Source organism: Barbus barbus (genome assembly GCF_936440315.1).
Source record: "Barbus barbus genome assembly, chromosome: 6".
NCBI lineage: Eukaryota > Metazoa > Chordata > Actinopteri > Cypriniformes > Cyprinidae > Barbus > Barbus barbus.
The window spans coordinates 20,224,603-20,239,739 of record NC_136734.1 but is presented as its reverse complement, the minus strand read 5'-3'; the positions used below and the strand labels follow the sequence as shown (position 1 = coordinate 20,239,739).

Below are 15,137 nucleotides of genomic sequence, written 5' to 3'. Positions count from 1 at the left end.
TAAGACACGGAGGTGCACACACACTCAACCTGAGGACTGATCCCTGCCATTTGGCATCTTATTCACGGATGATCATCATGTGGATTCAGTTTAGACAATTGACTTATGTTCATGAGCTTTATTTTTTTTTATATATATAGAAATCAAGATTTAGCTTAAAATATAAATTTATGTTTAATTTATTTAATTCACCATATTTAATAATTTTGCCTTCATTACTCATATATTGCCAATGTGGCAAACAATTTTTAAATAAATTAAAAAAATAATAATTTTATTTTTAAAATAAATGAATTAACAAAAAACGGACTGAGGATCAGTCCTCCAGGTTGACAAAAAATAATACTAATGTGTATATATATATATTTTTATTTTTTATTTTTTTTACACCATTCCCACAGCAATGGAAAGTAAAGTGGACATTGGATGTAGATTTTTCTCAGCCATGAATTTTTAATGGGCTTAAATTGTCCTTTTATTTATTTATTCATTTATTTATCCCTTGTCTATTTTTTTTATCCTTGTCTATCAATTGCTAGAAAATGACTAGAAAAGTAATGGAAAATCATTGTTTAAAGGGTTAGTTAACCCAAAATGAAACATTCTATCATTTAATCGCATGTTGTTCCAAACCTGTATGAGAAGATATTTTGAAGAATGTAGGTAACCAAACAGTTGCTGGTCCCCACTGACTTCCATAGTATGGGGAAAAAATGGAGGTTTAAACTGTTTGCCAACTTTCTTCAGCAGAAAAAGAAATCATACAGATTTGGATCAACTTGAAGATGAGTAAATGTTTTCATTTCTGGGAGAACTATCGCTTTAAAAAGCATGGAACTACTTTATCAACAATAAAATTATTATTAAATATTACTAGGTAAATTGTTTTAGATAGACTTTAGTGCCTTTTTATATAAGATGCCTAGAATTTCAATTGTTTCCTCTTATGAGTTGGGTTCACAAAGTCGCTCATTATCAATAGGTCATTATTACTGAATATAGAAAACAATTTAATAAAACATACAGAAATAAAGGAAGAGATTCAGACCCAATGTTGGCATTCAAGTTAATGTATATTCTTCCCAACATGTTGGCATACTTCTAGGATAAAAATGACATATGTACATGAAATTTTCACCTCGCTCTCACTGTTGCTCTCTACTTCCAAGGTCATACAACTCTTATATTGTGTAAAACACGGCTTTCTTAATCCCAGCATTCTCAGCATGAAATAATAATGAATGTTCCTGGATGGGTGGGTGAGAGGGTGAAAGACAAGACCCTCCTTCTCCTGCCCATGGGTACTGGCATGCTAACCATGTCATGGCCGAGGGCAGGGATGGGTGTCATCAGCTTGCCTAGCCCAAGGCTGCCAGCTCAAACCTCCCCCCAACACACACACACAGACACATTGCAAGCGTGGTGGAGTGTAATTTCACTCAGCCATTTCCTGATTGGTATTGCATGCGGCTTCCAGCACCCAGCAGCTTGTATCCAAAAAATAGCAGAGCGAATAACGGCCATGAAAGAGCCTTCGAGTTACTGCCATGGCCTTCGAATCTTAATGGCTTGATGGTTGCTGTGAACACAGCTCTGTTTTCAGGACTGGAATGGATTAAGGCTTCCTGGCGTGACTTGGGCTCTCTCGTATGAGGGTCAGCTTCTAACAGTTTGTTCTGCCCAGTCCTATTCACAGCGTACAGAAAATAACTATCACTTTAAACCAAATTGAGGTTTCCTGTAAGTGCTCAACATCGCCTTTGATGAGATCCTGATGCAGGTCTGATGTCATTTATGTAGCCGTTTGTGCATCGAGAGCATCAAGTTATTAGTATGAGAAAATTAGTCATTTCAGAATGACTTAGCATTTGGTTTCCCCCCCTTTTACTTTAAACCTTTTTTATTTACATATTTAAATTAGATTTTCATTATTATTTCCAACATTGAGTTCACTGTAAGTAAATTTATTGCTGTAATCAGTATCTGCCTGACTTACATCAGTAGATATTTGATAAAACTTTGCAGTATTTTTGTCCATGCAATGAAAGTCAGTTGGCTCAAATGATGTTTAGAACCCAATTAAATGGGTGAAAACATTCCTTAAAATATTTTTAATGTTCCACAAAAGAGAGTTATATAGGTTTGAAAGGCATGAGGTGAGTAAATTGTCAATATGTTCATTCTTTGGTGAAATAACCCTTTACATTTGTTGCAAATACCATTTTAACATAGTATATAAATAAAGTAGTTTTACCCCAACTGTCTTTTTGAGTAAAACTATAATCCATGTCATTGTACTTCTCCAGCATTGTCTCATGACTTTCTGAAGCTCTCAAAAGCATTGTTGCCACCAAAATTTGACCATACATCAATCATTCCTCGACCCTATATTTCCTACCCATCGTCGATAGTATAGAGAGTAACTCCAAGTAAGAAAAGAGCCATGATTTCTTTTGTTGTGGTATTAGAGTATAAAACACTTAAAGGCTTAGAGCTTCTCGGTGCTGTCGCTCCAGCACTGTAATGACAAACGATGGCTCAATGTCTTTGTTAATAAGGTTGAGTTCAAACACAGTTGTTCTCCTTTTCTTCCACTCTGTGTACATTAATAGGAGTATTTCCCCCTCGCATTTTGCATTGAAACCGCGTTAGATTAAAGCTCTGGCAAAGCTCTCGATTTAGTCATTACACAACTCCTCATGCTCTGTTTGTTTGTTTGTTTGTTTGTGCTAGTCACACCAAATACATTAATCAGCTTCTCTTCTCAGACTTCTCTCCCTCTATCCCTGTTTTTCTTTCCTTCAGTCTCTCTCTCCCTCTGATTGCGAGTGCCTTTGAGCTTCCTCTGCACAATCTTTCTCCTATTAAAATGCATAATTAACCAAGTCACTTCCTCACACTGAGCTCACCAGGCTTTCAGCTGTGCCACTGTTAGGATCAATAGCGAATGTTTGACTCTATTTGGTGTGTGTATGAGTTCAACCAAACTTGCAGCATGCTTTTTTCTTTAAAAATGGCTCAGATACTCTCTTTGAAATATTTACTAGAATACTTGCACAGTAATGACAACAGCCACAACCACGACAAGCAGCGGGACATTTTGTCAGTTGTACTGGTTTGCGATTTTTGCGGCATTGTGCTGGATATGCCCTGCCAATACCGACATTTCATCAGTTTAAAATCTTGCTGCATATAACCACAAGTTAAACAACAAATACCTACTGATTGGATTTCGGTTTTGGATAATAAAATGACTTAATAAAACTACTCAGCCCAATCTAGTTGTGTAATGCTTTTGGGAAAATGTGCACATCCAGATGAACTGGACACAGCTGCAAGACAAAAATAGATGGCTACACATTGATATTAAAGCTGAAAAAAAAAAGTCAATAAATAGTAGTTAAAATGTTGCTTTGTTTCTAATGTAGTTTGGAGCAATAATATCAGTATGCAAACATTTTCTTTTCTACTTTAACTCAAGATTCACATTAATAGCTTTATTAGTACTTCAGTTGTTTGTATGTAGTCAAACATAGCCAGACTGTTTATTATTGGCTATTGGCATGTACTTTCTGCTCATTCTGGCCAAGAACCGCCCATTTGGACAGGAAGGGTCCTTTTGATGTAGTCAATCACAACATGCCACAATAAAAGCACAGAACAAGCTTATTTACTCTAAAGTAGCATTCTATCCATGAACACTTGCAAAACGCTGGAAAAAGAAGTTGTGTAAAATGTATGGACCCTAAAATAAGATATTCAGAAATATGTAATATACATATGTGTGCGTGTGTGCGTGTGTGTGTGTGTGTGTGTGTGTGTGTGTGTATATATGTATATATGTATATATGTGTATATATATATATATATATCATTTTTTTTTTTTTTTTTCATATTCACATTTACATTACATTTAGTCATTTAGCAGATGCTTTTTTCCAAAGCAACTTACATATGAGGACAATAGAAGGAATCAAATCCAACAAGGCCAATAATATGCAAGTGCTGTGACAAGTCTCAGTTAGTCTAGTGTATACACACAGCAGGGCTTTTTATAATAGATAAAAAGAAAACAAGTAGATAAAATAGAATAGAGAGTGTTAATATTAAATAATATTATTTAACAATCCAGGGATCAGTTCTCATTTTACAACAACCTTGTCAAAACAAAGTTTTTTCCAAGTGTACTGGTGCACTTTGACTCATAGAAGATAATGAGATCAGAACTGGTGATTTCATCCAGCTCTTGACATTTTCATGTGCAATATGCATCAGACAGTGGTCTGGCGAGCCGTGTGAGGCTGAGACTAGATCGTTGAAACAGACTCAAATTTTATAGAGCTCCATCTGCGTGCCATAACCAACACTGTGCTGCTCTGATAATCTAGGTGGGATGAATGGCACCTATCTTTATCAGTCTGGCATAGTGGCATCGAAGGGTCTGCGGCTCTGCGCTGTGTTTGTAACATGAACCAAGGGGGAGCTTGTGCAGCTCGAGTACGATGCCAGGGAATCAAATTTACAAAAAGCTTCTGTTGTGCCCCCCATGCACAGTAATCTGTCCTAATCTGTGCCTGCCTGGCCTTTTGTCTTGGTCAATCTCTGTTAGCTCAGTGTAATGTGATTTCACACACACACACACACACACACAAACAGACTTGCGTTGAATCGGAGTGGGTTCACAGCATAACAAAGAAGTGTATCGTGTGCCCTAAAGACTAAGGGCTCGTGTTGTCTAAATTAAATATGTGTAGATATAGAACGGATGGAATCGTTTTCGTTCTGTTTCTGCCTCCCCTCCTCCACCTTTCTATTCCTAGTCTTCGTCTGCCCTCTAAAGGCTAAGGGGCGGCTTGCTTTGCTCTGACTGGTGTGTGGTTTACATGCATGTTAGCAGCAGCAGCAGCTTGTCTGCGAGGACTGAATCCCCCTGCATTGTTGTCGCCTGTGGGGGGGGGGCATAATTACCATCGCTGGCATTTAATCCCCCCAGGTGTTTTATTTATCTGCCGAGCGAAGTATCTGACACATCACGCCAATACCTGGACTGACTTCAATCGTTTGGCGTGACGAATGCGCCAGTGTCGTATCAAAACCCCCGGCTGACCACTCCAGTGGCTGCGGGTGCGTCCGCGTGGCTAAGCGCTGACAGATGTGTGTTTCATGGGCCATTGTGAAGAAAGGGTTGCGGCTGATCGTGCCATCCTGGGGGAGGGAGATGTGCCCGTAGCTCGCATTCATCAGCAGTTGCTGGCGAGCTCACATTTGCGCGGGCGATCAGGAAAGCAGGGCCCCGTCTCAGCCTTTGTCACATTCCAGGTTTCGGCCTGTCAGGTATTTGACAGCTCTGCAGCGGGACCGGCATTAAAAAAAGCACACTACCTGATTCAGATGTTGGCGGATGGGCGTATTCTCAACGAGAAAGATTCTCCAACAAACTTGAGGAGAATTGTGGATGGACCTTTTTTTTACATTTCCGGGTTTCTAAGCAGCGGAAGTCGTCATAGTTTGGTTAACTTCAAGAGCAGTGAATGGGAGAGTACCACAAATATATTTTTTTGCATTCCCATTTGCTCAAATAGCAAAAGAAAAACTCCATGATAGTGTTTTCATGACTCTTACAAAAAGGAAAACAAATTGAGAGAGTGATGTCAAATTTACCGTCCCTCCCGTAGATGCTGCATTAGAAACACCCTCGTGAAGGTGATATAATACAAAGTATAGTGTTATAAATGTACATACATTTAAAAAAAAAAAAAATCTAAATATAAAAAACTTTCAAGGATTTATGATGCTGTTGACCGTTAAATGCATCATCACAGTTTTGTGAAAAGGGTCCATTATTTATTTAAAGCAGGGGTGCCCACACTTTTTTTGTGGGCATCAACTTTTCAAATGACAAACTCAATGAGATCTACCTATTAAAAACCAAAAAAGCTTATTCGGACCAACACATGTATATTTATTTTGAATCAATCTAATACTTAAAAACATTAATGTTCAATTTTACTGTTGTTCAATTTTAATATTACATTGAAAACACCCACAGAACAATAGATTACGACAGTGAAGGCATGATCGGGAAAGGTCCATGAGCCGGGACACGATCTTGGGATGCCTGAAGCGCAACAGCACTCTATACCAGCATGCTGCCCAAAAAGTTGTCAGCGCCATCAGCCTTCACTCCTATTAATTATCTGTCACGATCTCACAAAGTTTTGTTATAATTGACTCTTTCTACACTGCACAATCTATCATTTACATTGTGTATACACCATGTGTTGTAACGAGAGGATTCACAAGCTTGTATTACTCTGAACAAAAACTCGTTCAGCAGGGAGTGGATAAACGTATCTGATTGGCCATTGCATTCCAGACATCAACAGATATGTCTGTGACTGGCTACATTGCTCAACGCTCTATTGGGCACCCCTGATTTAAAGTCTGTTGTTTTGTATCTCTGGCTAGTGAAGAACATGGTTTAAAACTCTATAGTTTTAATAAATACCAATGCTGTATTTTTATCATTAGCTTACGGTGTGGTTACATGGTACTTTATAGTGCGATAGAACTTGCACTTGAGCATGACTTGGTGTGTGCGCCCATTTTGGTACGAAAGAAAAAGATGTTTGAATGTCTAGTGTGTTGTGAAGGACGCAAGCATTCCCCTCCCCCTTACAGGAGAAAAAAAACAACCCTTTTCAGAGCTCGGGCACCATTTAACCGTGCATAAAACATGGCCTTCTCTCTGTCCAATTTTTATCAAAGTTGTAGAACATCAAGCATGGGGAAGCTGGAGGCAATCCAAGGCCTCTCCCTTCAACAAAGAATAGACATTTGCAGATTTATTGAATTGTCACTGTATTTCAAAGTCTTACAGCAAGCATCCAAAGGAAAACAGCGTTTTCTTCCTGTCAAACAACAACACTGTTTTCCCTAAAGCCAACAACATACACGTTGAATACATCTGTCAGGGAGTCAGAGAAGTGCGCACTGGCCTTAAACTTGTGAAGTTCTTGCTTGAGCTCTGGGCAAGGTCTCATCCGTGGAGGGGGTCACGGTGATGACCTGTTATGAAGAAATTTGTTGTTCTTCCACTCCATTCGGTCTCATGGACTTACTGTCTTCTCCAGCTCCTTGACCTCAGCAATTGCTCTGACCCTGGATTTTTAAAATGCACTTTTTTTTTTTTTTAACAAAGTGTACCAGGAGTTGTCAACATAAGCAGGTTTTCCTAACAAATTAAACACAGTGCAATGGTCCCATGTATGGTGATGGTTTCAGATTTACATCACACGCTTTTATCCAATCCACTTTACATATATACATTTTTTATCAGTTCATGTATTCCCTGAACATAGAACCCAAGACTTTGGGATTGGTCATATTCATTTTTATTATATCATTTGTGCATTTTGAAAGATCAATAATTAAAATAATTCAGTTGAAACAGATTGACCATCAAAAAAAATCTAAAAGAGAAAAATCTAAAAGATTTTTTTATGGCTCTGTCTTTAGTAATTCTGTGATATAAAGCAGCATCTTTTTTTCTTGCACTTGTGCACATACTGATCCTGTCTTTTGATAGTGGGATTTCATCTGAGTGTCAACAGCGAGCGGAAAGCACAGCAAAGCTTTTAAGAGAGGTGCAGAGTTGTGTGAGATTTAGCAGAACGGCTGCCACATTAGCACAGAGGTTTAAGAGTCAAGTATCGTTGAGAGCAGTTTGCCATAGAAATGGGGAGATCTAAATGCAAACAAAGAGCGCACTTGACACGGCTGGCGTTTGCTAAGCCAAGAGCGAGTGTGCATGGGCTTTACCTTCAGCCACATTAAAGCCACTTTAACTGCAGTCACAAAAGAGAGGAAAAGTCATTCATATATGGGCATCTAGAAACTCTGTCATGAAAATCAAACATCGCTGAGAAATGTATTATTGCAAAGAGCTGAAATTGATTTTGAAATTGAATACAGTTAATTTCAGGGTTTTTTTTTCCCTATTACATTTTTATACTCCTTTGCACAAATCATTTATTTCAATAGTGCCAGTGAATGGTTGAGGCCACACTAACAGAAAAACACTGAAAAGTACCATATGCCATTTTTTTCATTGGACATATATCATGGTATTCTTTGAAATCCCATTGAGTACCATGAGACATCTTCGCCACAGTACATTTTTAGCAAGAGCATGCTCATGCTAATCTCGTAAAATGTTTTTACATTAAATATATGGAGTAGGGGGATTATTGTTATAAGCACAATTTCTGAATTTAAGCCACTGAAGATCTTCCCTGTTCTAACTGTGTCATTTCTAGGTGTCACTTTGACTCTTATGTGAGTTTCCAGCCTGTTAATTGTGTTAGCACTAGTTAGCTGTGATGCTAGCCTGTGGCTCAACATTAGACTAATGGTGCCTGGAAAATATATTTTCTTCATCCAACACAGCTGTGTTGTTTATTTTTTCAGCTTTAACTGATAAAAAAGCATGGCTTTAATTACTCAGGATGACTGACGGTGTGTTTAATAAACTAAAACAATTCAGCAGATTGGATTTTCACATTGAACAATAATGATGACTCAGTTTGCTGTTGACCCGTTGCTAAATGTGTTGATGTGACGTCAGTCACCTAAACATTGTAAATTTGCCAAAATGTAACTAGCCCTACCCTGTTGAAAAACAACAGATAAAACAACCTCAGAGGTTTGCTGGTCTTAAATAGTTGAACATGGTCTAGCTATAGGCTCATAAGATGGTGTTCAGCTGGTTTAGCTAGTCAGCCAGTTGGTCCCCCTACAACCACCAAACTAGACCAGCCTGACCCTGTTAGGAGACCAGCAGGCCGTTCTAAGCTGCTTTAAGTTATTTTTTAGCAGTGTAATCAGGATCTTAAGTATGTCTGATTATCTCAAATGGTCGATGCTGTTGTAAGCTTGTATGGTAAAGTATTTTTCTTGTTCTTTCCAAGGCTCTGCTCTTCTACAGCTGCGTGACAATCAAGGTCAGACCCCTCTGGACCTTGTGCCTTTTGAGGCCCTACGTGACGAGCTCCTTCGCTGTGCAGAAGAAGGTGACAAAGCTCTGGACGCTCCCTGCTCTGAGGTTCGGGATCTGCCCTTCATAGAGTCCTGCTCATGGGTGCTCAGCTGCCTGTTCCTCTCCTACCTCCAAGAGCGACACATACCTACCTACAAATCCCCCCTTACACCGCTCCACCTTAGTCCCACCGTATGCCGCACCCTGATCCGTCTCCATCCAGATGAGCTAGCCTCCACCTGGGGAGATTCCCGTGCCGTGACCCTGGCTGAGGACCTGAGGACTGTGTTGAGTTTGGAACAGTATGGGTCACAAATGAGCCCCGCTCTGAGATGCTGTCATGGGGATCAAACCAGACTGTTCGTGCAGCTGCTTGATGATCTGCAGGCGGAGGGGGCAGCACTGATCACTGGACGATCTGATTTTGACTAGTTCTAAAAGAGTCTCTCTATAAAGGAACAAGAAAAAATGGGTGTCTATCTATAGAGACCGTGGTAAAGCTCTGCCTTTTGGTACACTTGTAGTAAAATGTGTTTCCTGGTGTGATTAATGAGTTTTGAAAAAGGATACAAATAAGAATTAATACCACCCTGACAGCATAGTACTCATGCTGTAGCAATCGTGCACTTTATATGTTGTTTTTTGGTTGTTAATATTCAAATCTTATTTTGATTTTTGTATGTGCAAAAATATTTTTGTAAAACACTAGAAATAACTTTTGAATGTTATTTTTACAGTAAGCGGAATGATTTTTATAAAAAATAGTTATTCTTAAGAATTTTCTTAATTTATTCCCAAAATTTCTTTAATTGTAAAATGAAAAAAATGAAAGGAAATAAAGATAATTTAAGCCTTGCAAATAGTTAAAATATTTAATTTTCACACCCATTCAAAAGTGTGGAAACACCGATGCACATTATTATAGCTATTTTCAGTGCTGGGTAGATTACTTACAAATTGTAGTCCATTACGGATTCCAAATTACATGACACTAATTGTAGTCAGTAATGTAGTCCATTACAGTATACATTTAAGGTCATATAATCAGATTACTTTTGACCAAACTCGTTTATCACATTGATGAAAATGGGATAATCTTGTACCATATTGATACACAGAGAGAGAAAATATTGAAGTGTTGTTAAATATGTCTGTTGTACAATATGTCAAGGTTTCCCAAACTGGGGTTTGTGAAGGAACTGCGGGGGTTTCTGAGTTTAATGAAAGCTAATAATTAAATTATAAAAAATACAACTAAAATAAATAATTTTAAAATAACAACAATCAAAATAAAACACTTACTGAAAAAGATCAAATATTTTATTTGTTTACCTCTGCATCATGTGACCATTAATTAATGTCAGAGCACTGTGAACATGTAAATGGCTTACTTATAAACTTTTTACCTTAAAATCTCAAGAAAACGTTTTCAAATTTAAAAGATGGAAAAGAAGAATTAGGGAGCTATTGCTATTTTGTGAATAATATATTCATGTAAAAAAAAAAGTATTTTAAAATGTATTATAATCTAATTACAAGTAATAATTTTTTTAAATCTGATTACGTAATCCAAATTACATGTAATCAGTTACTACCCAGCACTGGCTATTTTCCACATTTTAATCCTCAAAACAATGAATTAACACAAATGGATGCACAAGAAATAAATAGTGAACAACCAAATGATAAATCAGAACTGGCAATGCGAATTCTTCTCTCGGTTACAGCTCAGCACACTTTAGACATCATCCTGGGAAGATTTCACAACCGATTTCACATCTTAGACACTTTTTGTCTCATCTGGTCCACTCGTTTAAAAAAGTTTTATAGAAATTCATTTGAGAAGATCATGAGAAATTACTTTTCACTTGTAGCGTATATAATTTGCAGTCCTTTAGACTCTGCAGCTCTCCATGCTTTTGTTCCAAATGAACAAACCTTACTCAGCCTGTAAGACATCCCTTCACAGTTCTCTGATCCAGGATGATGGAGGGAACTCATATGTGTGCCATGTGGGGTTAATAATCAATCCCCTCCAAACAACTGATTCCAGTACAAAAGCAGAGAATCCATCCAAGACCTCCATGAAGAATGAGCCATTTCCTGATCGTGCCCTTTTCAACTACAATGCAGCCTCCGGAGGTGACGAGGGATCACAGAGTCCAGCTTTGGGATTAGAACCCAAGACGCTGCGGATGGTCTGAGCCTGACAGCCCAAGAGCGATGGAGGATGCTGAGGTTAATAAATAACAAGCTCAAAAGTGTTCTTGCTTTCAGCGTGGCCGTGATTATTAGCGTCTGGCAGAGCGGCCGTTTGTACTGGATCACGCCGTGTGATGCTACGGTGTCATATTGAATAACAGCAGGGATCAGACGGAAGAAACAGCCAGACTAACAAATGATGGGAGGCCACAGAGACTGAGAGCACAGGGGAGCCCCTTTGGCCCCCACGGAGGAACACACAGTCCCTCCATCACTCTGAGAGCGTGTGAAGAGCGCTTGCGTTGTGAGGTGTTCGGCAGGGAAACCTGGCTCACGGCAAACAGCTTGAAATATAGCAGCGCTGGTGAAGGTGTAAGAAATGAATGACTCCGCGTGTGAAAGATGAACCAGCTTGTACACGCCTGTGTTTGTCTACAAAAGACCCACTGCTAAGATCTATAGATGAGACCTTGTGCCTAATGTTATCCTAAATATATACCTAATGTTATCATTCACTCATTAAAAGTATCTAATGTAAATGTACATTTTGAATGAAAAACTGGAATAAAAATAAAGCTAAATAGAAATGGTAAAAAACAAACTAATAAAACGAAAACTATTAATATATACTATAATAATATACAGAAATAATACTAAAATAGCACTGCACAAGTCATTCTTGTTTACATGCTTTGAGAGTTTTTTTTATTGATGAACGCAAGCAATAGTTATATAAAAAAGAAACAAAACATCTTTAAAAGTAATGACAAATTATTCAGTTCATATTTTAGTTTCAATTTTGTCACAAATCTGCCCACTGTGTTTCAGCCGGTCGCAGTATGACATCACAGGCAACAGGTTTTAAAATGACACACAGACACATTACAGTTTCATAAACTGATCACATATATTCTCTGACCACATATATTCTGCTTTTTTGTCTGTTTTTACACTAGGAATATTTACAAAAAAAAGTTTGTTAAATAAATCATTTAAAAATCTGGTATAAATGAAAGTGCCTTTATTCCGTTGCCACTGAATAGACACATTCTACATAGATCTCTCTCTTTTTTATATATATTATTTCCAAAAAAAAGATCCACTTTGGTTTACTTGCAAATATAGCATGTGCACTTTTACGAAACAAAAAACTTTTGGGATGCAAAAACCATTCACAATAAACCCACTGAACACCTTAAATCAACACGCACAGTACATAGAAACACATTCAGGCTTCTGCTGTTCAAATCACCATTGTGTTGTTTTTTTATAACGCAAGTCACTGAAGCACCATCCGTGTCCTGCTCAGTGGGGATTGTGTTGTCTTTGTAATGGAATTCCCTCCGACAAATCAATGGTCTTTCCATATGATAGATGCGATACGGCAAATGAGAAGTCAGGAGGGAGGCTAGCGTCCTTTCTGATGTAGCCTGTGCTGTGATCTTTCATCGCTCGCTACGCCGAGCTCCCTCAAGAGCGCCCCGTGGACCAGTCCATGACCTCCCTCGCAAGCGGCTGAATAAACGAGAGGAAATGACAGAGGGAGAGAAAGTGGAATGACAGTGAGTGAGTGAGTGAGTGAGTGAAGTGACATACTGCCAAGTATGGTGACCCATACTCGGAATTCGTACCCATCCAACGTGCTCACACAGCAGTGAACACACACCCGGAGCAGTGGGCAGCCATTTATGCTGCGGCGCCCGGGGAGCAGTTGGGGGTTCGGTGCCTTGCTCAAGGGCACCTCAGTCGTGGTATTGAGGGTGGAGAGAGCGCTGGACATTCACTCCCCCCACCTACAACAGGAGGAGCGCAAAGAAAGCAGCCCGCGTCCTCCTTTTTCTCCACGGCGGCGTCAGTAAACCTCTGCCCTCCGGTACCCCCCCGAGGCCCTAAAGCAGCCTGTCACACACTATCGACTTCTTGTAAAGCAGCCAATCCACAGCGATGAAAACACACACAGACATTCGCCCTTCAAGTTTGGGATTTTTCGAAAGATTTCGGCCAGTTTTTCCTCTGTAAAACAGCACTTGGCCTTCAGAGATCAAAGTTTGAGCTGGCGCCCAACGCAGGGCTGGAGTTGCGGCACATGGCAACATGACAGAGAAGTGCCTCTCTCGCCACACCATCAAAATTCTGGCGGCAAAAACCGGCGTCTTTATTAGAAGAGTGGCACTTTGCGGTGCTTTAGGAGCAAAGGATGAAGAGGGAATGATGAAAGGGAACATAAATTCCCTAATCCCCACTATGAGGACAATGCTGACGCTGCCACGGCTACTATTGGTCGAAAAAGGTTTACAATAAACAATCCCAGCATGCATCATTCATACAGTTGAAAGAACTTCGAAATGACGTAAAGATATCGCAAAACTCACTGGCACTGGGCGTTTTTTGAGTCATTTCCACGAGCACTTTAGTTACAGCCATCAATCGTACCGTAACAGCCTCAGCTGTCGACTCTGATAACAGCTGCAGATAGCTTTAGATATGGCAGTGACTGTGCCGCGCAAATTATAGGGTGCAAACTGCAACTTAACCAACGTTGTTTTCCCTTCTGTAGATGCGAGGTGTGTCGGCACAGGTGGGCGTATTATCAGCTGATCCGGCTATTTGTGGTTAAAGCGGCTCAGTTTGCTGCCGTGGAAGGACACCTTGGCTTTTAGAGCTGTCTGGCTAGTGGCAAGCTCTGACAAATAACCCAGACTGTTTGACTCTAAAAGGGGTCAAGAGCTTTCTCCGCTCTTCCTGCCACAAAAATAAACCCAAAAAAGGACGGATGGTAATTAACAATGGTCCTGTTTTTACTCTGACCGCGCTCTTTAACTCTCCACGCTGCAGCTAAAACAGAGAGAAAAAGAGCGAGGAAGAAAGACAGAAAGAGGCTGGTTGCCAGTCAGTCCTCTCCTTCTCCTTGGCGTTGGGAGAGCATCCATGCGAGAAGAGGAGCTATCCTGGGTTATTTTTCTTTCTTTTGTTTGGGCTGTGACTGGGCTCCACTTTCAGCTCTCGGTACTGCACCTGTTAAAACACACACAAGCACAAACACATGGTCAGGTGGGCGGATTGATAGCGGCTTCTGGGAAGGCCTCAGTCAAACACAGCAATGATGCAATGATGAAGAGCAGAGCTGTGCTGTCACACTTCAGGCTCAAGTTAACTATTTACTGCAATCCTACATACAGCCACAAGTGACTGAGAGGCACACTATATTGGCCATAATTTAGACAATTTCAAACACTTTTAATGTTTTCAAACATAAATAATGTTACAAAAAAAAATCTTCTTCAAATAAATTTGTTCAAATGTTCTTTTGAACTTTCCACAAAAATTCACACAATTTCCAAAAAACAATTTTAAGCTATAAAACTGTTTTCAACATTGATAATAATTCTAATAAATGTTTCTAGAGCATAAAATCAGCATATTAGAATGATTTCTGAAGGTTCATGTAACACTGGAGAAATGGCTGCTGGAATCACAGGGGAAAATACATTTGAATATATATTAAAATAGAAAACACCTATTTTACATTGTAATAATATTTCACAGTATTACTGTATAATTAATTAAATAAACTGAGCCTTGGTCATCTTTTTAAAAACATTATCAACCCAAAACGTTTGAATATTCAAAGGTGTAGAAAGCAGTTTTAAAGCTTGTAGAAAGAAAGCTTGTATTGAATCAATTGACAATAAAGTGCACCGTTTGCACAACACTATGTTCCAAAAAAACTCACTTATACGGTTCCAGTTAGGATGTCTTAAAAGGCAGTTACCTATCTAGGTAACAAAGCAGCTCACGAGGTTTTGGAACAGAGCAGGATGGGGAGGTATACCAGCTCAAAATTCACAGGGTTGTCACCACACTAGTATTCACTTTCAGACAAATAAGACAGCAACAG

At 39.2% G+C, this 15,137-nt stretch overlaps 2 protein-coding genes across 2 annotated transcripts in view; one reads left to right on the top strand and one right to left on the bottom strand.

The window, feature by feature from the left end:
• The window catches only part of LOC306870703 (SMC5-SMC6 complex localization factor protein 1-like), a 31,374-nt gene extending 21,480 nt beyond the window's left edge, over window positions 1-9,894 (top strand). Inside the window, exon 19 of the mRNA XM_079418128.1 lies at window positions 8,970-9,894. Coding sequence (XP_079274254.1) covers window positions 8,970-9,469 — 500 coding nt within the window. The 3' untranslated portion in view covers window positions 9,470-9,894. The remainder of the gene's footprint in view (window positions 1-8,969) is intronic.
• A 4,288-nt stretch (window positions 9,895-14,182) lies between these two features.
• LOC306870799 (multiple C2 and transmembrane domain-containing protein 1-like) overlaps window positions 14,183-15,137 on the bottom strand; it is a gene marked incomplete at both ends in the record, with an annotated part of 154,616 nt that continues 153,661 nt past the window's right edge. The window contains one exon of the mRNA XM_079418217.1: window positions 14,183-14,254. Within this exon, the coding sequence (XP_079274343.1) occupies window positions 14,183-14,254 (72 nt within the window). The remainder of the gene's footprint in view (window positions 14,255-15,137) is intronic.